The sequence below is a fragment of the Dipodomys merriami genome, unplaced genomic scaffold (assembly GCF_024711535.1).
Source record: "Dipodomys merriami isolate MVZ:Mamm:240054 unplaced genomic scaffold, mDipMer1.0.p SCAF_5, whole genome shotgun sequence".
In the NCBI taxonomy this organism is placed as follows: Eukaryota; Metazoa; Chordata; class Mammalia; order Rodentia; family Heteromyidae; genus Dipodomys; species Dipodomys merriami.
The window spans coordinates 70,010,208-70,036,048 of record NW_027206068.1 but is presented as its reverse complement, the minus strand read 5'-3'; the positions used below and the strand labels follow the sequence as shown (position 1 = coordinate 70,036,048).

The 25,841-nt window shown below is 41.6% G+C and overlaps 1 protein-coding gene across 1 annotated transcript in view; it reads right to left on the bottom strand.

Moving 5' to 3' along the window:
* Positions 1-25,841, bottom strand: part of LOC138809870 (uncharacterized) — a 234,816-nt gene that overhangs the window by 69,087 nt on the left and 139,888 nt on the right. Inside the window, exons 60-82 of the mRNA XM_069996922.1 lie at positions 24,626-24,760; positions 24,062-24,149; positions 22,880-23,018; positions 21,404-21,537; positions 21,243-21,277; positions 21,036-21,152; positions 20,519-20,667; positions 19,823-19,907; positions 19,001-19,057; positions 17,585-17,709; positions 14,652-14,740; positions 12,696-12,745; positions 12,121-12,288; positions 10,362-10,514; positions 9,842-10,042; positions 8,658-8,812; positions 7,182-7,350; positions 6,816-6,912; positions 6,023-6,135; positions 4,854-4,979; positions 3,660-3,788; positions 3,303-3,413; positions 2,943-3,005 (exon numbers count right to left, since the gene is read on the bottom strand). Of these exons, the coding sequence (XP_069853023.1) occupies positions 2,943-3,005; positions 3,303-3,413; positions 3,660-3,788; positions 4,854-4,979; positions 6,023-6,135; positions 6,816-6,912; positions 7,182-7,350; positions 8,658-8,812; positions 9,842-10,042; positions 10,362-10,514; positions 12,121-12,288; positions 12,696-12,745; positions 14,652-14,740; positions 17,585-17,709; positions 19,001-19,057; positions 19,823-19,907; positions 20,519-20,667; positions 21,036-21,152; positions 21,243-21,277; positions 21,404-21,537; positions 22,880-23,018; positions 24,062-24,149; positions 24,626-24,760 (2,688 nt within the window). The remainder of the gene's footprint in view (positions 1-2,942; positions 3,006-3,302; positions 3,414-3,659; positions 3,789-4,853; positions 4,980-6,022; positions 6,136-6,815; positions 6,913-7,181; positions 7,351-8,657; positions 8,813-9,841; positions 10,043-10,361; positions 10,515-12,120; positions 12,289-12,695; positions 12,746-14,651; positions 14,741-17,584; positions 17,710-19,000; positions 19,058-19,822; positions 19,908-20,518; positions 20,668-21,035; positions 21,153-21,242; positions 21,278-21,403; positions 21,538-22,879; positions 23,019-24,061; positions 24,150-24,625; positions 24,761-25,841) is intronic.

The following is a 25,841-nucleotide window of genomic DNA, read 5'->3' as shown; positions in this document are numbered from 1 at the left end:
TAGCGAGTATGAGAGATCGTCTGAATGGCTCCTTTATAATATGAAGTTTTTAGATTACTGGAAAAAAAGAAGTACAAAGAAGAGAGATAAGCACAAATTATACATCCTTTATACATTTGTAAAACATATATACACTTTTTCTCCTCCCCACACATACTCGAATGGTGATAACCAATTCACTGAACTCATAGTCCTAGTCTTAAAGCTTGATCCTCAACTGTCCTCTCACTTCCCAAGGACTTTACTGAAACAAAGGAGCAAGGGACAGACTGCAGCTAGCAGGGTCAGACTTCAGATGCACTGTGCAAGTTTGGGAAGAATCATCCAGTTGCTATCCCCTCTAGGAACTAGGTGTCAGTAAGGCCCCAGTTGAAGATATGGCTCTCTTTGGGGACCTTAGTTCTGGCTAATTTCAGGATCCCATGAAACCCTAGTTGTATGTAAGGAGAAAGTTTCAGCCTTCCTTTCTCTTCCTCTTTCCTCAAATAATAAAACAAACGTCTACATCATACCATCAAAGTGGAATCCAAAGTCTCATTCCTTCACTACATTGAAACTTTTTTGAGAACAAGAACTTTAATTTATAGTCTCTATTTTCTTTGTTAAAGTTGAATTGAAGTCACCAAGCCCTTGCTCAGATTTTTCACTTATGGCTGCCATGTACCAATTGACCTACACTTCTTGTTTTTGGGGGGATAATTGGAGACAAGAGTCACACAAGTTTGTCTACCCAATCGGGGTCTATACTTCAATTCTAAAATCTCAGGCTCCTGAGTAGCTATAGGCACAAGCCACTGGTACCCACCTTAATAAAGATTGTATCATTAATCTCCATATCCATTCTAGGCTAACTTTAGAGCATGGTAACTAATAAGTTAATGAGAATGAACACTAGTTATATATTTGGTCATGTAATAATAATTTAATGATAAGAAACAAAGGTTCAGGTAGGCATTCACACCATCATACAAGAGCAAACATAAAAAAGCCTTTCTACTACTCTATATTTCTTCAGGTAGAAGATGATGGTCCTTGGTGTACGCAGTAAATGCCTTTTCCTGGGTGGATCTCTGTGTTATAACAATCAATGAGCTTTTTTATGTTTGCTGAATCATTTTGCTACTGAAAAATTAAGACCTTTTCATTGTATGTATTAAAAGGCTTTTTATTAACACCTTTAAATCAAAACACTTTCAAGTTAAAAAAAAAAAGAATCAATGAGCTAAAGAACACTGCTGGCATGGATAGATAAAATGTCAGAGAGAAACCCAGGATTGAGAGACTGTAGCCTTTCATAAAGCAGACCAACTTATCTTGCTGTGCTGAGCACAGAGACCAGCTTCATCCCTTCAGACTTGGCAGGTGTCCTGAAGTAAGGTTTTGTTTAATTTCCTAGATTCACTGTCCTAGATTCACTGACCACAGCAACCTATACTGTGCCAAATATCCTGTCTATGAATTGTAATTGTTGAAGAGCTAAGGGTAAGACAAGGTTCTTGCTCTCTAGAAGAATTTCCATCACAACCCTGAGAATCTAGCTCACGGGTACTCATAGAACAATTGAGAGCAAAGCAAACATGCATTGAATAAGTCCAAATGAATTAGTTCACTGGGTCCAAATCTGAGCCAAATGATAAGACCAAGGTTATCCTGAACAACATATTCATTCAAGCAAGCTATCAGAATGGGTGAAAAATGAGATCCACAGTCCCGAGGTACCTTTGTCTATTACAAGCAAACTTTTTTTTTTAATCAGCTTCAGTTTTTAATTAGTCATACATGCTAGGTGTCTCATTTACATGATATAAAATATCATACGGCACTATTTCCAAGAGAATGTAATTTAAGGCGACTGACTTTAACTTCCCTTTGCTGAACATACAGCAACTTGCCAATACTTTTTATTTTATTTTATTTGAGAACATACTGTACAGAGGGGCTACAATTACATGGGCAGGATAATGCATACATTTCTTACCAAGCATTGCAGCCTCCTCCTTTGTTTACTCTTCACCCCCCTCCCCCCACAAGCAAACTTTTAATAGAAGCCTCAAAACTAAGTTGCCAAAATAAATCTAGAAACTCAAGACCAGATAAAACTTGGGACCATAATTTATCATTGTGGACATGGACCTATTTTTCCAAAAGATTAAGAAGTAAAGAATGGGCTGGGAAGATGGCTCAGTGGTAGAGTGCTTGTCTCACACACATGAGGCCCTGGGGTTGATTCCTCAGCACCACTTAAGCAGAAAAAAGCCAGAAGTGGCCCTGTGGATCAAGTGGTAGGGAGCTAGCCTTGAGCTATATTGCTAGGGGACAGGGACCAGGCTCAGAGTTCAGCCTCCAGGACCTACCAAAAAAATAAATGAAATAAAGAGAAAAAAATCCTCAATCACTAAGACAGATAATAGGTAATATTTCTCAAGGGCTTTTCATGACCACCACAACAACCACAAGAACAAGAATAATTTAGACGGGGGGGGGAGAGGGGAGGATTGGGTGGGTTGGTGGGGGGAGGCTGGGAAGGGATGTGAAAGGTAAACAAAGGAGGAGGCTGCAATGCTTGATAAGAAATGTACACATTATCCTGCCCATGCAATTGTAACCCCTCTGTATAGTATGATCACAAAAAAAATTAAATTAAATTAAAAAAAAGAATAATTTAGAGAAAAGGTAAGACTTCTTAAAGCTCTCATGGCCTTTTAAATCTGGCAGCCTTGGATTTGAATTCACTCTTGCATTGCTGACATCAGGGAGGAGTAATCAAAGTCCCCAGAGCTTCAGCCAAAGACAAGCATACTTAAGTCTCAGATGTAAGCAGAGCATTGTTGCATGTAGTCATTACCACACAGACTGACTTGCCAAAATTGTACAGAATTCTGGGCATGGCCTTCCCTTCTTGGTAACTGTGACTTCAGTCATTATTCACAAAAACATCTTACCTCCACTTGGCTGTCCCAGTCCAGAGAACTGTTAACCACAATGTTAGGGAAATCTGGCCAGACCTAAGAAGATAAACAAGTTCAACAGCAATGCACCAGACATTTTCCTATACAGACTATTCCCGAAGAAGTCACAAACCACGGGCCTAGGGACGATATAATTTGTTTAGTATGTACAGGTGATCTAAAGCAAAGTGGACTCCACAGAGCCTTTAGAGCAACACATAATGATTGAAGTATGAAAACTACAGATCGAAGATAAGATTTCAAGTGAAAAAGGACAATATACATGAGGAAAAGATATGCTAACATTGTCCCCACCCCAGGCGAGGTGTTAGTGGATCAGTCCTTAGATCATACCTTGCCCCAGACAATTCCTCCATCATTGGGAAACTTGATGAAGACATCATCCTCCACACCACGAGTGAAGGCAGGATAGGGCTCTGTCTCATTGCCAGAAATGGCTGGGTCCTGAAACCAAAGCACCAATCAGACAGAAAGACACATGCAGAGAATGGCCAGGGACACAACACAGCTCTTCCAAACACATCTTCCTTACATTATGCTTGAACTTTAAAATGTCTGAGATGCTGCTAAATGCCTTTTCCATCCAACTTCCACCTTTCCTTGTGTGCCATGGAAGGAAACACAGTGCGGGCCTTCCCCACCCATTGCCCTTCATCCTCCCAGAGGCCACAGATTCCCATGAGCTCTGACCAGAATGAGGATGACCCGCATGCCAGAGGCCTTCATGCGATCGATCAGGGCAGGCAACCCAGAGAACTTGGGGCTGAGGGTGAAGTCCAGCTGCCGCTCCATGTAGTCGATGTCCGAGTACTGCACGTCCTGGGGGAGGACACAGGGGACTGAGTGATAGCTGGGGCCTCAAGGCCAGGTTCCAAGGAGAACGACTCTCCACCACCCATGCTTCCTTCTGACTCAGCTCCCAGCTCTGTCATTTCTCAGTTATAGATACTGGTGAATATACAATGTCGTTCAACTTTCACTCCCAAAATATAAAGAAAAATATCTAAGTCAGGAGAAAAATAGGAAGATAAGACCTAGATGCTGGGGTATTAAGAAGATCCATAAAAGCCCCGGGTGAGAAAGTGCTTTGTAAACTGCTAACATAAGGAGTCAGTCTGGATGTCTCCGCTATGAAGCCACCCTTGGCTTCGATGGTTCATGAAAACTGTTCCCTCCTCAGTCTTACTACCCAATAGACTGTAAGTCTATTAGAAAGCAAAGAAGCACAAACACAGGTACTTCCTGTGGAAGGTCAAAAGATATGTATAGGATGGTTGTGTGCTATTTAGTTACTATTATAAGCAGCTGAATAAAAACTGGAAGAAAATAAAAATTAAAGTGGGTAGGCAAGCAGATCTGATTATTGGTTGTTCTTGTGCTAAGTGGATAGAATTTGTATCGCTGTGTGCTTTTCCTGAGACTCATGCCTAGCTCTTGTATGTAGTCAGTGAGTGCCTCAGAGTCCCATACAGACCGTGATATCGTGCCCACAGATGATGACCTGAGCACCTAACTATACATACAGTGGGCTAGAGAATCTAGGGTCATGAAATTTTAATGAAGCAAAAGCACTGCTGGAAGAATCATTTCTTCTTATGGGATCAAGTGCTTCTTGACTAAATGTCTTCAACTTTTGTAAAATATATGTCAGAATTACAACAATGCAGAAAAGCCCTTAGATCCAGCCCTTTCTCATCATTGTGAATCTTAGGTCTCCAAGTGCTACAAGAATGAGGCAGCACTCCACTGGGTCTCCATGATGATGTCATCGTGTGAAAAAGACTTGTAGAACCTCACAATACTCCAGAACAAAACTGAGACCCAGAGACAGTTATATTAGGTACAAGATCACAGAGTAGCCTGTTACCCAGGGTGTATACATACATAGGGGATCTGTGCGGCTACCATCTCATCATACAAGCTGGAGATCTCAGCATCATTCTCGTATCCATAGCGACACAGCTGGAACCCCAGGGACCAGTAAGGCACCATGACAGGCCGGCCAATCACCTGGAAATGACACCAAATGCTAGTGAATACTAGTTTTTTTTAAACAAGAAGTCACACTTTGAAGTTAATTATGAAGTAAGAACAAGCTTATTGCAGGTTCCAAGCTAGAAAACTAACAAATTCAAATTCACGAAAGGATAATAGTACTTAACTGCCTAGGGAAAAGCCTTCTATTAGGCCTGAGCTCATTCTGTAGGAATTCTGGGAAGGACTTTTTTTTAATTCATTCTTAGATGCAGTCTATCTAAATTACTAGTGAAGAACCAAGAATGCGGGATCAAATTCTGTGAGTTAACCCATACATTCGATGCCTTGCTATCTGAGTAATCTCATTGTGTTGTATTCTCCTTTGAATTGGAAATTGTCTTAGTGTCTGTCTCATAGTGTTTTCGTGAGGTCTGAATGCATTATCATACCGGTTGCGATAAATATTACATGTTTGTTATTTCTGTTACACACCATCCATTGTACTGATTTCCTTCTACCATACCTTCTGTCATGACCACTCCTGTCACCATCATCACCATCATGAAGTGTAAAGCCAACCTCTTTGCAACCAACTTATCACAACCACCGTTAGCATTCTCAAAACCTTCACTATTGACATCATCACCAGCATCAATGATATCATCAGCACCATCACCTTCACAATCACCATTCTCACACACATTCCCACCACCATCACATCTGTCATCACAACCTCTACCACCTTCATTCTTAGTATTCTCTCCACTATCACCAACATCACCATCACTACCACATCATCCACCATAAAGATCACCACCATAATCATTAACATCACTACACCTACTACTACTATTACCACTACATGACTTAACCTCCTCAACTCTTACTCTGCAATAATGAGAGGTTATGAATTTAATGGCTTTTAGACGGTATTTATTGCTCCCTAGTTTATAAAATACCTGTTATGAAAAAGCCCAAATTCTAATGGTCACAGTAAGAAGTATAAAAATGAATACAAGATTTGGAACACGGACTTGCTGCATGAGCACTTGATAGACAAGTGAATTCACACCTACCTCAGTGTACTGCTGAGTGACAAGCTCTGGAGTTGGCCCCAAGAACACATAAAAGTCCAGGACTCCCCCTGTGGTGCGGTATGTCAGGGCCGGCATGGGCTGGAAAGTCACATCTGAAAATAGAGGGAAAGGTGACCTGGGCTGCCTGCGAAGCTTCAGCATGGGAAGAAAGCAGACCTCAATACAATACTTTCTCTTTTACTGTAAAGTATTGAATAGATGTTCTATATTCAACTCATATAGGAGAAGTCAAAAAGAAATTCTACAATGTTCTCATCCATGAACTCTCCGTGGATTTGCTTTTATTATTTTAGTGTGTTGAGGCTTATTAAAATAGTCTAACTCATATGAAATAGGTATCCATGGATACTTGACACAGTTTGTTCAATAAATAACACTTCATCAAAACATTGCATATTCCCAGAATGAGGAAATTGGCATTGACAAACTGATATTATTCTATGAATTATCAGACTATTATCTAGACAAATCTTCTTAGCACTTTCCTGCTTCAGCGGGAGTTCTCTAACTCACAGCTTCACATTATTTCAGATAACTAGGCCATGCCCAGGCACCACTTGGTCTTGCGATCACTTAATGCTAATTATTTGCAAAATTAATACTTTCATTATATCTTTTAACCACATGTGATTCAGGTGAAATTAGCAGAAGGAAGAAAATAAAAAGACTGTAACAATGCCAATATTCATAATGGACTGCTGGGTCACAGACATCCTGATAGAACTAGAGACCATTTAATATTAAGCAAGAGAGGCCACAGGCGTGTGCCTACCCATGGCGTTGCTGTTGAGCAGGAGCACTCCGTGGGCACTTCCGTCCTCCTCCAGGCCCATGTAGTACGGGTGGACGCCATAGGAATTCTTCTTGTACTGAGAGTCATGGGAGAAGTGGGTAGAGTGAGAAGGCATTGCATATGAGAAGGAACGTCAACAAAAACTCACGGGCCTACATTCTCCTGCAACTAACGTCAACACATGAGAGCAAAGGAGCTGGAGGAATGGTCCCCAGGACAGAAGCAGAAGGGGATGATTCACTGCAGTCAGGGAAGAGGAAGCACAGAGGCACCCACAGGGCTTCACAGGCATGCAGTGTGGGTGCAGAAAAGTGAGTGTAGACTCTGCAAATGCTCTGTCCTTACCCCCGGGGGCTCGTCTCTGGAGAACATGCCCCACGTGTGCCAGTTCAGGTCTCTCCTATAGGCCGTGTGCTCCGTTTCCCCAAAGCCATAGATGTACTGGGAGGGGAGGCGGGTGGAGATGCGGATGAACATGTCATTGAAGGTGAAGCCCAGGACCTGAGAGTCCCAGCTGCAAGGCAAAGGTCAAGGTGGACAAGGAAGTGAGCTCCCCTGGACTTCCTTCTGGCAGCTGCTCTTCCAGCACAGCTGAACCTGTGCTCTCCCCCACCTCACAGAACACACTCACGTCCAAAATAGCACAAAGTCCATTTAGACAAAACAAGCATGGAGACCCTTCCTGAATGCTCACTAGTCACCTTTCATTATTCTTGTTACCTCCATCAGTGCCTCATTTTTCTCCACCGCTGACACAGCAACACACCCTGCCTCCCGCTCTTGCTCCTGATGGCGCACTGCCTGCACACGTCTACAAGGAAGGTTTCACACACACCACACATCTTCACGTCCCTGTATTTACTGTCTCATTAGTGTGTCACAGAAACACCTCATGACGCCTTCACAGCTCTGCCTCCTCCAAATCCACCTCACACCCCCGCTGTCCCCCCACCTTCTCCTCACACACCACAGGGGAACGGCTGGTATCCCTGGGTATGTGAAGATCCTTCCTGTCATGGCCTAGGTACTTGCTGTTCTACCACAAAGGTTCTCTCCTTTCCCCCTGAGCTTCAAGTTGGTGTCCTCTTATCTCTACCCATCTCCTCTCTCTTAAGTTCTCTCATCCTCATGTAACTTGAGACATAGGAATAAAGATTCCTCCAGAAAATTCCATCTGGGTGTGAGGGAAGATTACCTACATGTGCATCCTTTCTGGATTTTGTGTGCTATTTGCTGGAGCTCATGATATCAGTATGACAAAAGCCAAGACAGGTTTTGATTTCTTTCTCTGAATTTGGTCTGAATTGTGAATAGTTTCGTTGTTCCAAATCTTTCAATAATATAAAATTTAGTATGAATGAGGATGCATATTCAGAGCAAGTGGCAGGCCTTATGATTGAGAATTATTGAGACCATAGTAACAAAGCAGTGAGTGATACCCACCAAATCTGGATTACCCCACACTTCTGCTAACCCTACAAGTTTTTTCTTTCTTTCAACATCCAAATTATAATGTAAACTCCTTTACTTTCATCAACACATATACCTCATGTGTATAATAACCACAGTACCTTAAACACACTACACACAGAAGACATCCAATAAACAATTATTGAAGAGGTTTCCAGGTACAAGTACCTGACTCAGTAGTTGTCTCATGGAGTAAAGATTGCCTACAAGAACAGACCTTAGCAGAACCTTGATAGTCTCAGGTCTGGAATGCACAGTGATAATCTCTCAGACAGAGCATCTCCAACCACAGAGGCCCTGGTAGAGATGTTCATGTAACCTGCAGCCGCCAATCCAACCAGGGCCACTTACATGACAGTGCCTGTACTCTTGCGGCGAATTTCAATCCCAAATGGATTCTCCTTAATGAGGACGTCATAGAGTCGGGCCTCAGAAGAGCTGGATGGAGTGCTGGGGATGTTCAGAGGGACTGGGACTTCATATCGCTTGTTGTTGGGATCAAAAATCTACACCAAAATTAATGGATTTAGGTGAGAATAGAAGTAGACTATATACATTCTATTGTTTTATCAGACACAAAATGGGTATAGTTAACAATATTACAAGATATGATTTAGATTATACTTAGTATCTGTTAGCATCTGTGTTAGCCAAACACACCAGAATTAAAGAACAACTCCATGGCCTGTTTTAATTGAGAAATCATTGTAAGATGCTAGTCTACCCCTTGTTCTTAGATGTAATTTAGTAACAGTAGCAAAATAAACTGCTGCACATTGGTAGATATTTCAGATACTTAACAATTCAATTTTCTAACATTCATTTTCTAACATTGTCCAAGCAAAAACCATTTCAGTTGCCTCATTTCAGGTAATTTAAGCATTATGCACACAGGTACCATGATAGACACATGTCCTTATCTTGACAATATCTTCTCTACATCTCCTACATAGCGTCAGCCACTCAGGCCTGCTCTCTCTCGTATTCATCAACTATCTCTGCCTCTTTTTTTAACTATAAGAATATTTTAATTGTTATTGTAAAGGTGATATTCGGAGGGCTTACAGTTGCATAAGTCAGGTAAAGAGTCTATTTCTTTTTGAACAGTGTCAGCTCTTCTCTCATTTTCTCTCAGATTTTCCCTCCCGTCGCCTCCCAGGTTGCATAGTTCATTTTCTACATAGTGTCCAGTGAGTATCACTGCTGCATGTGTTCACTGTCCCACCATTTCTGGGCTTCCCCTTACCCTCCCCAAATCTTGAGCCCAGTACAAGCTCAATCCTTCAACCCATCAACTTGGTACTATCTTCCCTTAACTTTCCATACCTTGTTATCACAACTATTTCCATAGACTAGGCATATCTTGTCAAGACCCACATTAAGAAACTCTTCATTGTTCTACCAAGGATTTCTCAACACCTTTTAGATTAACATAATGATGTAGATATTGAAAATAGGAACTTCATAATGAGTAAACATATATTGGAGTTCTGTAATACTGAACTACTAGCACCTAATACTAGTCTTGTGCTTACCTTGAACTGCAGCATTTCATTCTTGTGGTAGGTCACCAGCAGGCGCAGGGGGCTCACAGGTGTGGAGGGGAAGGCAGTGACATAAGGAGAAGACTTCAAGGAGATGTCAGCTGTGGCTCCATGGGAGTTATACTGCACATTGCTGACTGAATACAGATCGTTCACAAAGTAGCAGTGTGGGACCCCAGGGATACTGGATGCCTGAGAAGGAAAGTCAAGAGTGTGCATCAGCATGTGGGCCTAGAGGTATCAAGTAGCAAGGGCTAGAAAGGGCCATCCCATCATTCCTAGACCTTGTTTCCTTTTGATAGTACCAAGAATTTAAATTTCTATATCAAGAAAACATTTATGTAAAATGCCCCACTCTTTTTTCCGCCTGTCTTCACATCTGGTTGAGGTATCTTTGGTAGTCCTTTCTTTGCATGGATTCTAAGTGGATGATTAGGTCCTGGCATCTCCTCGTGCATTATAGGTGAGGTGCAGAGCTGTTAGGAAAGGTTCACATCTTCAGGGAAGTTACCTCCCAGGCACAGCCTCGGGCTATGCAATTGGCCTCAGTAGCTCCATGCTCATCAGGATAACAGTCTATTTTCTCCTCATCTCTTGTGCTGATGTCCCACTGTACTGTGTATGCTTCTCCCAGGACCAGATAGATTCCTGTGATCACAGCGACCTGTGGGAATGCAGAAGTCACATTGAAATATGCCCACAGGACACAGGACTTCCAGAATCTGAATCTTTAAAATGAGACAGAATCTCAACAATGCAAATAACATACTCTTTTTTTTTGGTTGTTTATGGGGCTTGAACTCTGGGCCTGGGTGCTGTCCCTCAGCTCTTTAGCTCAAGGCTAGCACTCTACCACTTGAGCCACAGTGCCACTTCTGGTTTTCTGGTGCTTTCTTGGAGATAAGAGTCTCACAAACTTTCCTGCCCAGGCTGGCTTTGAACCATGTTCCTCAGATCTCAGCCTCCTTAGTAACTAGGATTATAGTCATGAGCCACAGCCCAGCAGGACATACTCTTTATAGAAAAAGAAGTGTATGTACACAGAGTGACTGTGTTCAATGATCTTGTAATTTCCTTTGTGGAAACAAAACAGTGGAATAAAACCTGTTACACTCTTCCATTTGTGTCTTTCCTCCTTGGCCTCTCTATATTCTTTTTTTTTAATTTCAGAAAGTCTCTGTTATTCTTTCTAAATTGATCCATTCTTCATTTCCACCACTCCCCAGATCTAGGTTAACCCTCTGTTTTGCAGAGTGATCAAAGCAATAAGAACCCTAATGCATTGGTTCTTTTTCCTTTCACGTTCACATTTTTCTCTGGAATCTTGCACACATTTTTGACTCTTAGATGAGTCCACTGCACAAGCATGGAATTGGAAACATCATTTCATTTCTTTCCATTTCTAACATACAGCCTTTGTACTATTGTAAGCCTTACTGGTTATAACTGGAAATCATCTGTGTGTGTGTGTGTGAGAGAGAGAGAGAGAGATGGGGGGAGGGGTACTGGAGATTGAAGTTAAGACCTTGTGCTCTTTCTTAGCCGTTTCACTCAAAGGTGACCTATTGCCACTTAAGTCATATTTCTTGCAAATTGGAGAAAAGACTCAATCAAATACTTTTCTCTCTAAGTCACCTTTAAACATGATCCTCAGATCTCGCCTCCAATTTAGCTAGGATTACAATTATAAGCCAACAACACTTGGCTTTGTAAACCATAATTTAATTGAATCTCACACATTAATGAATTATTTGGTGTCTTTAAGTGTCTAATATTTGACTTTTCCTTAAATAACACTTTCCAGGATTATCAAATTAACGTCCTGAAGCAATAAAATCCCCTTGTAAGGACTAGCATCGCCCAGTTTAAACCATCCTACACTTTCCTTTCCTGCCAGGCTCCCACCTCTCCCACAATCAAGAAAACCTGAATTCCAGGTTCATTAAATAACCCTTTGAGATTTTTCTAGCTCTGTTCTTCTGCCCAAAAGAAACTACTCTGAAAGTAAAGACAGCAAAGAGAGCAGAACACTCGGGGTAGGGAAGTTAGTGAGCATGGAGACCACTTGACTTTTCCTCTGTTCCCCAGTAGCACCTCAATTGGTTCTGGCTTGGATTAGCACCTCAGTTTCACATCCTGCCCAGCATTTGACCTCCTCTGATTGGTTTCATACATGGTCCTGATCTTTCTTGAACCCTTGAACCTGGCAGACCATGACACTGTGAAGATCTCTTGAAAAAAAAAAAAACATTTCAGCTTAATACTCTTACCCTCAGGTTAGGATCATAAGTGATGTTAGGAGACATCGGAGCTAGGACACCATTCTGTTTCACTGTGATGTTGCTCAGTGCCTTGGTCCCAAAGATTTTAATCTTCTGGAATGCTAAGTTATTGGGATCTTTGTAGGCTGATTTGGAAATAGTCACATTCAGGTGTGTCTGCAAAACAGTGAAGCATAATTAGGCATGAAATTGGATCTCTAGTATTCAGATTCTCGTCTCTCCAAAGCTCCAGCAGAGACCACATACTCCTCAGACTCTGATGCCCATGAGCTCTCTACCAATGTGTGCACAGTGACAGGGAACTGATTTTAATAAAACTTTTTAGATAATAAATAAATATATGCACAGACATTTTAGCCAGCAGCACTGAATACACCATCTACTTTGATATGTCCATGTCATTCCCTCCTTTGTATGACACAGATAATGCAATTATTGAAAATTAAATCATAAATGGAAATTTGTTAACCTATGGTCATTTTGGCAAATGATATTTGAAACATAAGTACAACTATGTACTAAGAGATTAAGACACATAAGATTCATGAAAATGTGCTACTCACCTGGCTGGCAGAAAACTCACATAAAACATAAACATTATTGGCCACAGTATCTGAAAGCAGTAGAAGGAAAGCGAAGTCAGAATAGGCTCCCCACCCCAGAATAAATTTCACCATCTTACTCCTTAAAGCTGAATCTTGATGTCCTAAATAGCATAATTTTCTTCTTTCTGTGATCAAATATACTACATTTCATGTATGTACCACAACTTCTTTACTCATTCATTCTTCTATGAGTAGACTATAATGGTTATTTACATACTTTTTTATATGAGTAATGCTGCAAAGAACACAAGACTATAGCTATCTCCAGGCATACAGTTTGCATTGGATACAAGCCTCAATAGGATTTCTGGATCATATGGTAGTGCTGTTTTCACTATTTTAAAAACCTTCTGTACTGTTTTCTACAAGTGAAGAGAGTGACTTTCTCACCAATAGTATGTCAGGTTTTGTTCCGTTTTTCCATATCCTCTCCCACAATGGTTCCCTTATCTTTTCCACAGCAGCTATCCTAACAATGCTGTGATGTGTCATTGTGAGTTTTATGTTTGCATTTCTCTGCTCATTGTTGGTTCTTGGTACAATTCTTTTTTTGTTGTTGTTGGCCATTGTGTGTCTTCTTTGCAAAGATATCCATTCAGATAATTTGCCCATTTCCAAATCAAGTTATTATTCTCTATCTATTGAGTTACAAAAACTCCTTCCATATTCTTAATATTAGATCTTATCAGATATGTGATTTGTATACATTTTTTGTAATTCTCTGGGTTTCCATTTCACTTTGGGTTGATTGCTTTTTTCTACAGTGCAGAAGCTTCTCAGTTTCATGTGGTACCACTTGTTAATATTTTTGCTCTTGTTTTTTTAGGCCTCTGTTTTTTCTAATATATCCCCAAATTCCTCCTAAGAGCAATGCCACAAAGTTTCACACTACGTTTCTCCCTAGGGGTTTTATGCTTTCACCCGTTAACTTTGAGTCTTTAATCCATTGTTCACAATAGCCCAGATGTGAAGGTGACGCATATGTCCATCAGCAGCTAAATGAGTAAAGAAATTGTGACAATTTACACATTGGGGTATTAGCCATCAAAACCAGAAATCTTAGAGTCTGTTACACAGAATGAATCTAGAGTCTGTGACACTCAGTGAAATAAAGCAGATACAAAAAGGACTCTGAGGTCTTATTTACATATGAATCTAAAAAATGTGGGGGTAGCTCACATGGGAAGATGTTGGCCAAAGTATATAAAACCCCCAATAATAAGAAATCCAAGTTGCATAATGTACACATGCAAGTTACTCACCTTGAATACATTCAATATTTGTGAATTAAGTACGTGTCTAAATGAGAGACACTTTAGAATGCCATACTTAAGATTGATGATATTAATAAGAGTATCTAAAACCAACCTATACTGCTCTGCCTTCTCCCACCATTGAAAAGTTGAAATGATTTCTCTTCCTAATGCTTTTGAGGCATTTGTACCTAGATTCCATGTCCTAGCTACAGCCACAAGGAGGTTGCACACCTGAGTCAGAACCATGTGCAGAAGCCCAGCCAGACACACATGGAGAAGGAAAGGGCGTCCTCTGTGCCTCACTGTCACAAGCATGTCTTTTCCTCAACATCTGTTAATTGCTTTCTTAGGGGAGATATTTACAATATGGAAAAATGACAAGAACAATCCATTTTTTTCCAGGTACACATTAGCAATTGAGTGCCTGTAACATATCCCTGCCAAGGGAAAATTCTGAGAGATAGAAACACGCTCTCCTGTCATCTCTGGTTCACCCGCTACCACCTCTGAAAGCTATAACTAGAAACAAAACCCTCTTTTCAAGAACTTTGCTATTGTTCCTGGTGAGAATGCTCTCCCAGGGAAGGGGCAGCAGAGGGAAGGGCCAAAGGCAAACACGCAGGTTTGGAAAAGGCAATGTGCCCAGAACAACACTCACCCTTTGACTGCCCATCATCCCAGAAAAGTTCACCTCTGGCTTCATTGTTCTCATCCAGGGCAATGATAAGACCAAGAGGGTTCTGGCGGCTGCAGGAGACAAGATTCATGTGAGAGACAAAAATGGCAGCCCAAGAATTTTACCAAATGCTTCCATCAAACTTCATTTGGGAAATTATATAGCACTGCTCTCTATAAGGGATAAAGATGAAAATACAAGGTGCATCTTAGTCTAGTATCAGTACAGACACAGAGCACAGACTACCTCATGAGTTCCCAATGAACATCCACAGAGGAAGCCAGGGTGTGAGCATCAGAATCACAGCTGTGGCTGCAACTATAATTTGGTCACAAACTATTGAAAGAGAAGAAAATCCCAGACAACAGGGCACAGTACACCAGTTCTCTTCAGAGATGACATCTGAGGAGAAGAGGCAGCTGATGTAAGGGAGACACACCATTTCCCCCAAGGACATTTGGACTCAAAAGGAAAGTCAATTTATATAATGGCAACTTTTCTTACTTAGCTACTTATTGTTTTGTTCTGACAAAAAGAAAAGTCTCGTCATCTGTATTATAACTCAAAGAGATGGTGAACTGGATGGCTGTGGAGAAGGGAGAAAGCAAGCAAGTTTACTCAGAATATTCTCCATTTCCCCTCTCCTCCCCCTTCCTGTGCCCCTCACTGCTCTGGGGTTCCCTACTGTCTCTGCCCCAGTTCAGCCTTCCACATGTAGGTCAGGCTCCACCATCACCATCATCTCTTCTCGTTACAGTGTTCTATGCTAAACAGTTCATGATATGCAAAGATGAACAAAAATGATGCTAATCACAACTCTTGACCTTTGAGAACTCAGTAAGGAAGAAAAGATTAGAAACATCCCCCCAAATACAGCAGCAATGAAGTGACACAAAAGTGAAGATCCTATGAGAAAACAGGAGGACGCTTCCAGAAGTATGGGGACAATCTGGAAGACTGTCTACTAAAATACTACTCAATCCTACATTACTTACAACACATACTCCTGTGAATTAAACATGAATTACTCAATAAAAATCAATAAGACATAAATATGGTTGCAGTTATAAGGAAGACCCACTTTGGGGTCCCTACCAACACATTGAAACATCACTAATTATACCAAGTAATAAGCCAGCATGAAGGAAACTTGCACAAATAAATCCCTGTATAACCCAAGGAATACAGATGAAAGCATTTTCAAATGCATGGCATCAAATAATTATGATTTTATTAATAATTATAATACTTATAAATGTAAATATAATCATAATATTCAATAACATTAAACAGAAATCAAAATTGCAGTAAGGAGAAATCACATGTATATAATTTGAAATGACCAGAATGGGGATGCAGCAGTCTCTAGAAAACTGGAGACATGCTTTACAGATGAAATTGGAACATAATTGGATGGTTGTATATATACCGGGGTTCATCCAGTCACAAAAAGTGATATTAACACAATAGGTCCCATGGTTTCCCTTATTTGCAATAACTAGTATATATCTGGGACAAGGAGAAAAGGTCAAAAGCTATGTACATATGACCAGATAACAAGAAGTTAAGCGAAATGAACCCCAAGACACAAGTGTTTTTTTTTCCTTTCTTGCTATTGTTTCTAATGTATGTTCCTCCCCCACGGTATAACTCCTGTTTTCACTGTGTTTGATGTTTAATTTGGGGAGAGAAAGGGAAAAAAACAAAAGGTTTAAATAGGGATACAGGTTGACCCATTGTATCAATGAGATATACAAGACACCATGTTGAAAAACAAACTTTACAATATAGGCAGAAGATCAGGGGAGAGTGTAGTTGTGGAGGTGGGAGGGAAGGGATAGTAGGGGAAAAACAAAAGAGGAAGCAACAATGCTTGATAAGAAATATACTCATTACCTTGCTCATGTAACTGTAACCCCTCAGTATAGTATTTTCACAATAAAAAAAAATTAAAAAATAAATTTAGAAAACTAAATCTAATAAAATGCTTGTAAAAAAGAAAAAAAGAAAAAGAAAAATGAGACCTCCAATTTGATTGAGCCATACCATTTCTGGTTACAAACCTGAAAGCACAGGTCAGCTTACTGTAGAGACAGCAGCACAGCCGTGGTTAGGGAAGAACTATTCATAACAACCAATTACGGAATCTGCCTAAGTGACCACCAGCAGATGAGTAGATAAAGAAAAGACATCATATACACAGTAGGATTCTATTTGTAAATACCCTAATTTTTTCAGATTCTATCAGAATCTCTGAAGTCACGTAACAGAGGGTCTACATTATAATGTATGGTATCAGACAGACAGGAATCTTAGATATGTTCAGCTTCATACAAGGCATGGGGCAGCAAGTCACTAAGCCTTTCTTTCATCTGTGAAATGGTGACATTAAAGATATCCACAGCAAGTTTGGGGGTTTTTTTGCTTTTGTTAAGGAAAAACAAAAAAAAAATCTCCAAACACAATGCTCATAATGCATAATTCAAACACACAACAAGATCATTTGATCTTAGTACCTGCTAATTATTGTATGGGCCTACATCTGTCATTTTTTATCTTTTAAAACAGGAATATCAACTCCTGATGACAGCTGACATATACCTTACGCAATGATTTCATCAATACGTTTTGGGGCAAGTACAATTCACACAGACTTCGGAAGCACCCTGATCATATGTGCCTGTCTGATTTTTGCTTCAATGTCACTTTTTAGATCTATCATTAAAAATACATCTAAAATACATGGGAATTGTTCAGATACAAAGACGAAAGAAGACTAAAACAAAACAAACAAAAGAACATGTGTTCAATAATATGGCTTTGGGCCTTGAGAGCGGTATCTATGGGATTGAGGTCTCTCCCTGAAAATAAGTGAGCAACCAGCATGCAAAGCAGAGCCTGGTCCCTCCACTCACCTGAGGTGGGTGTTCAGTGCAGGCTCCTGCCAGGGCAGGATGTGGCCCCCACGCACATGAAGATTGATGTGGTCCAGAGGTGCTGGCAGGACCTTCCACTCTCTGCTTGCATTGATTTGTGCACCCTGTGGGCCGGAGGAGGAAGGGATGGCTGGTGAGTGAGGTGACAGACCTAACCTGAGCAGCGCAGGTACCTGACATCTCAGCTGTCCCTCTGTCTTTGACACCTGTCCATTACCTGCTGGCACACACCTAGGACTATACTCTTCCATTCACCTGCTGTTGATTGAAATCTTGTTTGGCTTCTAAATGTCTTGTAAGAATCCCTGTCCCATTTAGGATTATTACAGCATGTGCAACATGAACTACTCTCATAGATACCAACCAATACTACCTCTACAACCAGTATCTAAGACACAGAGCACTGTTCAGCAGTCAGAAAATCTTTCCTTCCCTTCCTAACACATTCCCCATAAAGAACTATGAGACCTTCTCTTGGAACACTAGATGCCTGGGGTCACACAGGTCATTGTTGGGAGGCTGACCCATGCCTTTTTTCCTTAAATTTGAGCAGCCTCCTCCATAGCTAAATATCCTTGTCAGTAGCATCCCTTCCCCTGATCAAATTGTGACCACTGTAAGAGTCTCCACTCACTGACAAGTATCTAAATAAACAAAATGCCCAACTTTAAAAAAAATGTTCCTTAGAGGTAAGAAAGAATTGCTACTGACAAATATACAAATGTACATGGCTGTATTCCATTAAAACATTCTGTGTAACATGCTTTCCTATGGGCCGTTCTTTACTAATCTCTACTCTAACCTAAAGACCAGATATCCTAGATATCCCATAACTTATGAATACTAATTAATGGCCCATTTACCTATTAACTAATTCGAACCCTCTAGTCTTCATTTTAGTTTCCAATGCAAATGTTTTTCACTGACTTCCTTGCTTTATTAACATTGAGCTTTCTGTGTGATTTAGTCTAGTCTTCCACCACCATAGCTTCCTTCAACTGACAGTCTTGTGTTAACATGGTAAGTCATTAAATAGTTTATATAGTTCATTTTCATAATGAGTTTCTCCTAATTAAAATGTTTGAAATTTTTAAATCACACCTAAATTAATGCTTTCCCTCATCCATTATATAAATCAAAGCATGTGTAAAACCAGCCATTCCAGGCAAATATAGGACCAAGTTTACACTTCACATTTAGAGAGATGCTTCACATGTCACTTCTAGACACTTCTTTAAAGTGAGTCTGAAACCTCAGTTGAAGTAAAAACACTTGAGGCTCTGGGGCTGCAGGGACTTGTCCAAAATGAATTGGCCCCCTTTGACCTGAGGGCTTTCAGGTCAAACCTCTATACTCGACCTTCCCCAGGCTGTATAAACTTTTATCAAAACTTACCGTGTAGTAATCATACCAGTGGGCTTTAGGGAAATACGCTGTCACATTTCTGGCATTCTGAAATTAAACACGAATAGAAGGTGGGCTTGGGTGCCATACAGATCAAGCAATCTGCATACAGAAGGGGCTCTAGAGCACTGATGGAATGGGATCCTGGGCCTCAGGTCTCCTGAGACCAGCAAGGTTGGGGAAACCTCCTTCCCCTCCCTCTTCTCAAACAGTAGAGGGGAAAATCTTGCCATTGCTAACAGATTTACCAATCCCCTCTCTAAAGAGGCAAACACTTAAAGTGGTTCTAGAGTAAAAAATAAAATTATACAGATACAAAAAGCTTGAGCAAGGTGTCATTGGGGCATTTTAATAAACATACTAATCATTCACAGATGAAGAAAAGAAATAGCTTTTCCTGCCTGACACACCGTGTCATAGAAAGAAGGGAGGGGTTGGCCAGCAGCTGCAACATAACCCCATTGCTTCAAGCTGTTCTGGGAGCTGTGCTTCAATGGTGACATGGGAACATGCTGAATTCATTCATTCAGTACGTGACACTGTGCTCCTTATTTTACTTAGTGAAAATCTGATCACCTTCCTCAATTATGTGAGGTTATGTTTGCTCTTGACCATCCTGTAAATCAAACTATTAGGCCAAAATTTAAAATTTCACCCAAGGATAACTACTACTGCATAGAAGGAGAGAGAAAAAATGAAGGGAGAATAAGAAATTGTGTCTCAGGATCACCCAACACAAGGGACAGCCTCTCCTCCCCTTGTCACCAGCCTCACAGCTGGGAGCCTCCACCCATCCCAGGTCTCCACACTCACAGGCTCCAGGACAGGGCTGACCAGGAAGGCTGCGCCCAGCAGGAACTGACTGTCAATAGCCCAGGTCTCCCGGTCAGACACAAACCTGGAAAAGGAAATGAAGTGTCACAGTCAGAGCCCCGGAAGAGCACTGCCCAAGGCCCTGAGAACAACTCAAGAATATACCAAGTCAGAAATCCAGCTGCTATCTTTACACATTACTGACTTTAATGAGAAAGAGATAATCTCCACTATTCACAGGTCAGACCCCAAACTTCAGAAATGCTGTAGATACATTTTTCTTCCAGGAAACACCTCCACAGTTCCTCAGCATGGCACATTGTCAGTGGAAGGCTGTTCCCAGCCCTCTCGTCTCCCCTGGAATGTGCTCTTCCATCACCTGAGCACACTTGGCCTGAACCCACATAACCAGCTGCCATAAACAGTAAGGATGTCCTTGCAAGACCAAATATGAAAGAAAGAAATTATGCTTTCCTATATTGTTTCAAAATGTCTACACTCAACGAACAGTTTCTCATCCATGACCATTGCTGAGTATCACACTGTCTTCTAATACCAAGTGTAGTATGGTTTCTGCCTTGAAGTCTTAACAAGGAAATCACATTTTCCCATTTGAGAAATGGATTGCAGCAACTACCTCCCTACAGTATGACAGGCATTGCCCAGTGCTCAGCAGGATTCCCGCTAGACACTCACTCATGGAGGAGAGGCCGCACCACAGTGACGCCCTCCGTGTTGGCCTTGTGCATCAACGTGTAGAGATACGGCAGCAGGGTGTATCTGGTCTCTATGACACTCCTGGAAAGATCCACAAAGGCAGCATCCCAGGACACAGGGTCTTGTCTCTAAAGGATAAAGAGAAGAAGGTTCTGTACTTGCTGTGGGAAACCAATGGCACTTAGTGAAATCATTGCTGGAATTCATTTCCTATCAACCACACACAACTAAACTAAAGATAAATAGGGATGATACTTCTTAAGAGGACATTATTAATAGCTCAAGGTTCACCAAAGCTCTGTCTACAGAAGGAAAAAACTCCCCATAATGGACTCTTGGAGTATGCGGGAGATGATTTCTTCTAATGGAAGGAATCATCCTTTCAATACTGAGGACTATGGTTCCTGGGAGGATGTCCCCAGAGAATACACACTGCATGAGCTGCACCTGGAGGCGCATGTGCCACAAAGCAGGGAGAGGAGAGCAGACGTCCTACCCTGGTCCCGATGGTGTTGTGGTTCCTGGAGAAGGGGTAAAAGGCCCCCAGCTGCATCCAGCGAGCACACATCTCATACTCCGCATCTTGAAAGAACCCACAGATGTCTGCCCCTGTCTGAAACAAGACACAACAAAAGAAGCCTCTTGCACAGTTCTCAGAGATGTGCCATCTCCCTGTCAATCAAGAGGAGCCAAGGTCACTTACATAGGATATGCCAAAGAGGCTGAACTCCATCATGCCTGCAAGGAGAAGCACAGCTGAGTCAGGCCAGGCTCTCCTGACCTGCCTCCTCCTCCTCCTCCCTCACCAGGCTCCTAAGCCCTGCCCTGGGGGAGGGGAAGAGCCCTGGGAGCAAAGCCACACACCAATGATAGATTTCTTCAGCTGGTCCCAGGCAGCAGTGTTGTCTCCCAGCCAGTGTCCTGCCCAGCGTCCAGAAGAAGGGAATGTGGAGCGGGTGATGACGATGCCTCTCTGCCCTGTGACCTCCTGCACGGCCCTGGTTGGAGGAAGCAGGGGGAGAACTGAGGCTGGAGCAGGTGCAGGAAGGTTCTAGAGCACCTGCCATCCTCTTCCCTCACTACTGACCTAGGAACTCTATCCTTATTCTCTTTCCAACAAAAGCAACTCAACAGAGAAGGGCAAACATTGCTCTGAAGGTACCAAATTTAAAAAGAAAAAAAAAAAATAGTGTTCCTAACAATGCCCACCTTGTTCCAGTAGAGGCAGTAGTTCACGACTATGTGTTCCCTAGTTTGAACCTCTTTCCCCATTTGAAAACACACAACCTGCCAGGTGGCTCATGCCTGCAGTCCGAGCTATCTAGGAGGCTAAGATCTGAGGATTGTGATTCAAAGCCAGCCCAGGCAGGAAAGTCCAGGAGACTCTTATCTCCACTAACTACCAGAAAACTAGAAGTGGTTCTGTGGCTCATAGTGCTAGCCTCGAGCAAAAGAGCTGAGGGATGTTACTAAGGCCCTGAGTTCAAGCCCTTAGACTGAAAAATAAAAATAAAAACAAGAGAAAACACAGCCTAAGGACATGAACCCTCAAATGACAACCTAACAACAGGATCCTCAGGAAAGACTGTTGGTGTAGAAGGCAATTAGTAACTAAATAGCCAGAGCATCCATTTATAATAATAAAAAAAAAGATTGCAATACAATATAGCCCCAAAACATATACATGACTCTCTGAAGTCAGAACCATGTCTTCTACATACCTGCCCACTGACACTTACATATGTACTTTTCTAGCTGTGTAATGAAACTCTTCAATCAGGCCTGACAGGTCAGTGAGTTTGTTTTTGTGGAGGAGTCAAGGATTCTTTCTCATGTGAGGCTTCAGTAGAGGCCCCCCTCCCTGGCCACCAGGAACTGCCAGGCACTCCACCAGTCAAAGCATAGAAGAAGATCAGTTTCCTCTTCAGATTGACCTTAGGGTAATTTTTTATTGCTTTTATTGTTCACTGAGCTCACAAAGTACGACTACACTATCTCAAACAAAGAATAATTGACTAGCCAACAAGAGAGAAAAAAAACCAATAGAGAGGATTGACTACTGGAATAATGAAGAGAGTTGAGCAGCCCATCAGATACCTTCACATGTAACGAAATGATAGTAATTGATATCTACCTGTAAAAATAATAACATAAATAAAGATCTAATTTCTGTTATCATTATGCATGTGTGTTGGGACCATGCCTTCACTTTGTTGTTCCAAATATAATCACATGAACCTCAGAGTACTTACTGAATAAACAAAAATGACTACACTGATGTCTTCCAAGTGCATTGCCAGGCACCTGGTGATGTCGGGTAGAGGAGAAGACACAACTCACTCGTAGGTGGGTCTGGTCTGGGACCAGCCATACAGGCTGTGGACGTCATAGTGCCGCACCCGCGAGCCATCTGGGAGGATCTGCTCGCTCTCCATGCACAGGGTCTTGCTGCTCAGGCCTCTGTCCCTGCCATCCACGTCTGAAGAGAAAATTGAAGGATGTGCAAAAACAGCCCTGATAGGCGGGGTCCCTGGCCTCTCTATAAAGGATTGAACGCTGGATCTTAGGCTTCATCTCTGAATGGGCTGCACTGTCTCACCTGGCTCATAAGAGCAGTGCACGTGCCTGAGCTGCATTAGTGCCTGCACATGCTTTCCTCATCAACACAACTGGAGAAAGCACAGATGTCAGAAACGACCCACAGATTTCAGGCAGACCCTGATCTAAGCCTCTCATACATCAATTATCTCATTTAATTCTTACAATAATTGTACAAAGTATAAAGAGTTGTCCGTGTCTTTCAGATCTAGATGATATTTGGAAATAAAACAAAATCGATGGAAGGTCACATCACTTTAAAAAAGAACAAAAAGGACTTGTGCTGGGCTCTGGTGGCTCATGACTGTAATCCCAGCTACTCAGGAGGCTGAAATCTGAGGGTCAGTAATCAAAGCCAGCCTGGGCAGGAAAGTCTGTGAGATCCTTATCTCCAGTTAAGCACCAGAAAACCAGAATTGGCATCATGGCTCAAAGTGGGAGAGTGCTAGCCCTGAGCAAAAAAAGTTCAGCGACAGCACCCAGGCCCTGAGTTCAAGCCCCATAACTGATCAAACAAAGGACTTTTGATGCCGTTGAGCCCAAGCAGCATATATATATATATATATATATATATATATATATATATATATAGATATATATATATATATTCCAGTCATTGAGCTTCATTATTCTGATTGGGATTAAATGACATTCCTGACAATAATTTATCATAAACCTGAAGAATTAAGAAATCGAGCTGTGAAAATCATTTGGTAATATTAAACTACTAAAGGACCTCAGGCCAAATTTCAAAAATTCTCTCCTAAACTGCACATTTCCTAAAATACTTGGTGTGCTAGTGTCTCTGGCCCTGAGTAAGCCCCAGCACCATGAAGACCAGCCTTCAGTGGTCAGGGCTGCTGAGTTCTGGCAGTTATCTTCCTTCTAGCCTCTTGGTAGATTAAGGAGGCCCTCGGTCCTTACGTGGCATGTACGGAGGGCGGTTCAGTGCTGTATCCCTGCAGCCAGGAGCAACTGCCCCGTTCACGAAGCTCGAAGGTTCATTCATATCCTAGAAATGTCACACACACATACGGTGTATGGTAAAGACAATAACATTGTATCAATTCAATGATAAACAGAGCAATGGATAAATTATTCACCACTCTGTGCTTCCTGTGGATGCCACCCAGGGAGGATCACCACCAAGGTGACACTTAGCAGGAAATAGCAAGTGAACCCCATAGGATGGCTGTGTGGAAAGTTATAAAACATTCTCCCGAAGGCCAAGCAAAGTTCTAAGCAACGACTAATGACCACCCAACAGATTGCACAGCACAGATCTCAGGCCTGGCACAAAGTATGGAGATATGACCAGGCACACTGCTGGTGGGAAAATGTATGGTCTGAGATACCCAATGCTTTAATGGAAGAGTATTTAAGCTTCTTTACTAAAGTCATCTTGCCTATAGTGACCTCTATGCTACCACAAGTTAAGGTTCACACAACAGCTAACCATATGTACCCAGACAAGCACCCTGCACTCACAATCCACATGCCATCAAACTTCAAGCTCTTCTCTGGACTCTGTGGATTGGTGTAGAGCTCTTCCATTTCCCTCTTCCACCACAGGACAGTTGAGTTCCGGAAAAAGTCTGGGAAGGCCACGTAAGCTCTGTATTGCTATGAAAACAAAACACAATTCATTTGTACCAGACCAGTACACCAGACAATAAACAGGAGAATACTAGGTACCTTAACCCATGCAAATACTTGTACAATGCTGAGGAAGAGTCTTTTCTTTCCTATGCTTAAATTTTAATGGTAAAACCTATGCACTGAACTCACACCTTCTAGAACTTAAAAATTGACCCTTAATTGTCCTGCCACTTCCTAAGTACTTCACATAGACAAAGATGAAGCAGGAGAGAGATTGCACCTTCCAGCGCCAGAAATCGGATCCACGGTACAACAAACCTCTGTCATCTGGCTGACGTTAGCACTGCACAGCTAGAGGCTCAATAATGGTCTAGTTCACACCACATTTTTATCTATGGACTCCATGGGTCTACATTTCAAAACACTTCAAAAATTCCAGTTGTATCTAAGGAGGAAACGGAAAGCTTCTCTTCTCCTCATCTTCCCTCAAATAGTAAAAGCAGTGTTTACATCTTAACATCAAAGTGATCTAAAGGCTCACCTCTTCACTATACAGAAAGATTTTTGGGAATAATTATTTACTTGTATTGTGTGTGTGTGGGTGTGGATGTGGGTGAGTGGGTGGGTAGGTGTACTTATTGTACTTAAACTCAGAGCCTTGAGCTCTTGCTCAGCATTGTTACTCATGACTAGAGCCATGTCTCCTTTTCCAGTTATTTGCTAGATGACTGAAGATTATTAAAGTCTGTTGGATTTGTCTGCTACAGCTGGATCTGAACATCGGTTCTCAAATCTCTAACTCCGGAATTGGCTATCAGCAATTGGCATATATTCTTATGCTTTAATCTTCATCTCCCTTCTAGGCTAAGCTTAGAACCTGACAACTAATCATTAAATGAGAATAAACATTAATTATATACTCAAAATCATATTGCTAATAATAACCATCAAATGTCCAGGTAGTATTCATGCCATTACACAAGAGCAAATGTACAAAACTCTTTCTCCTCCTCCATGGTTCTTCCTATAGAATATGATGGTCCTTGTGAATACTCTTCTCTGTGAATCACTGTGCGAAGAATCATTTGTGAAGCACCAGCAAGCT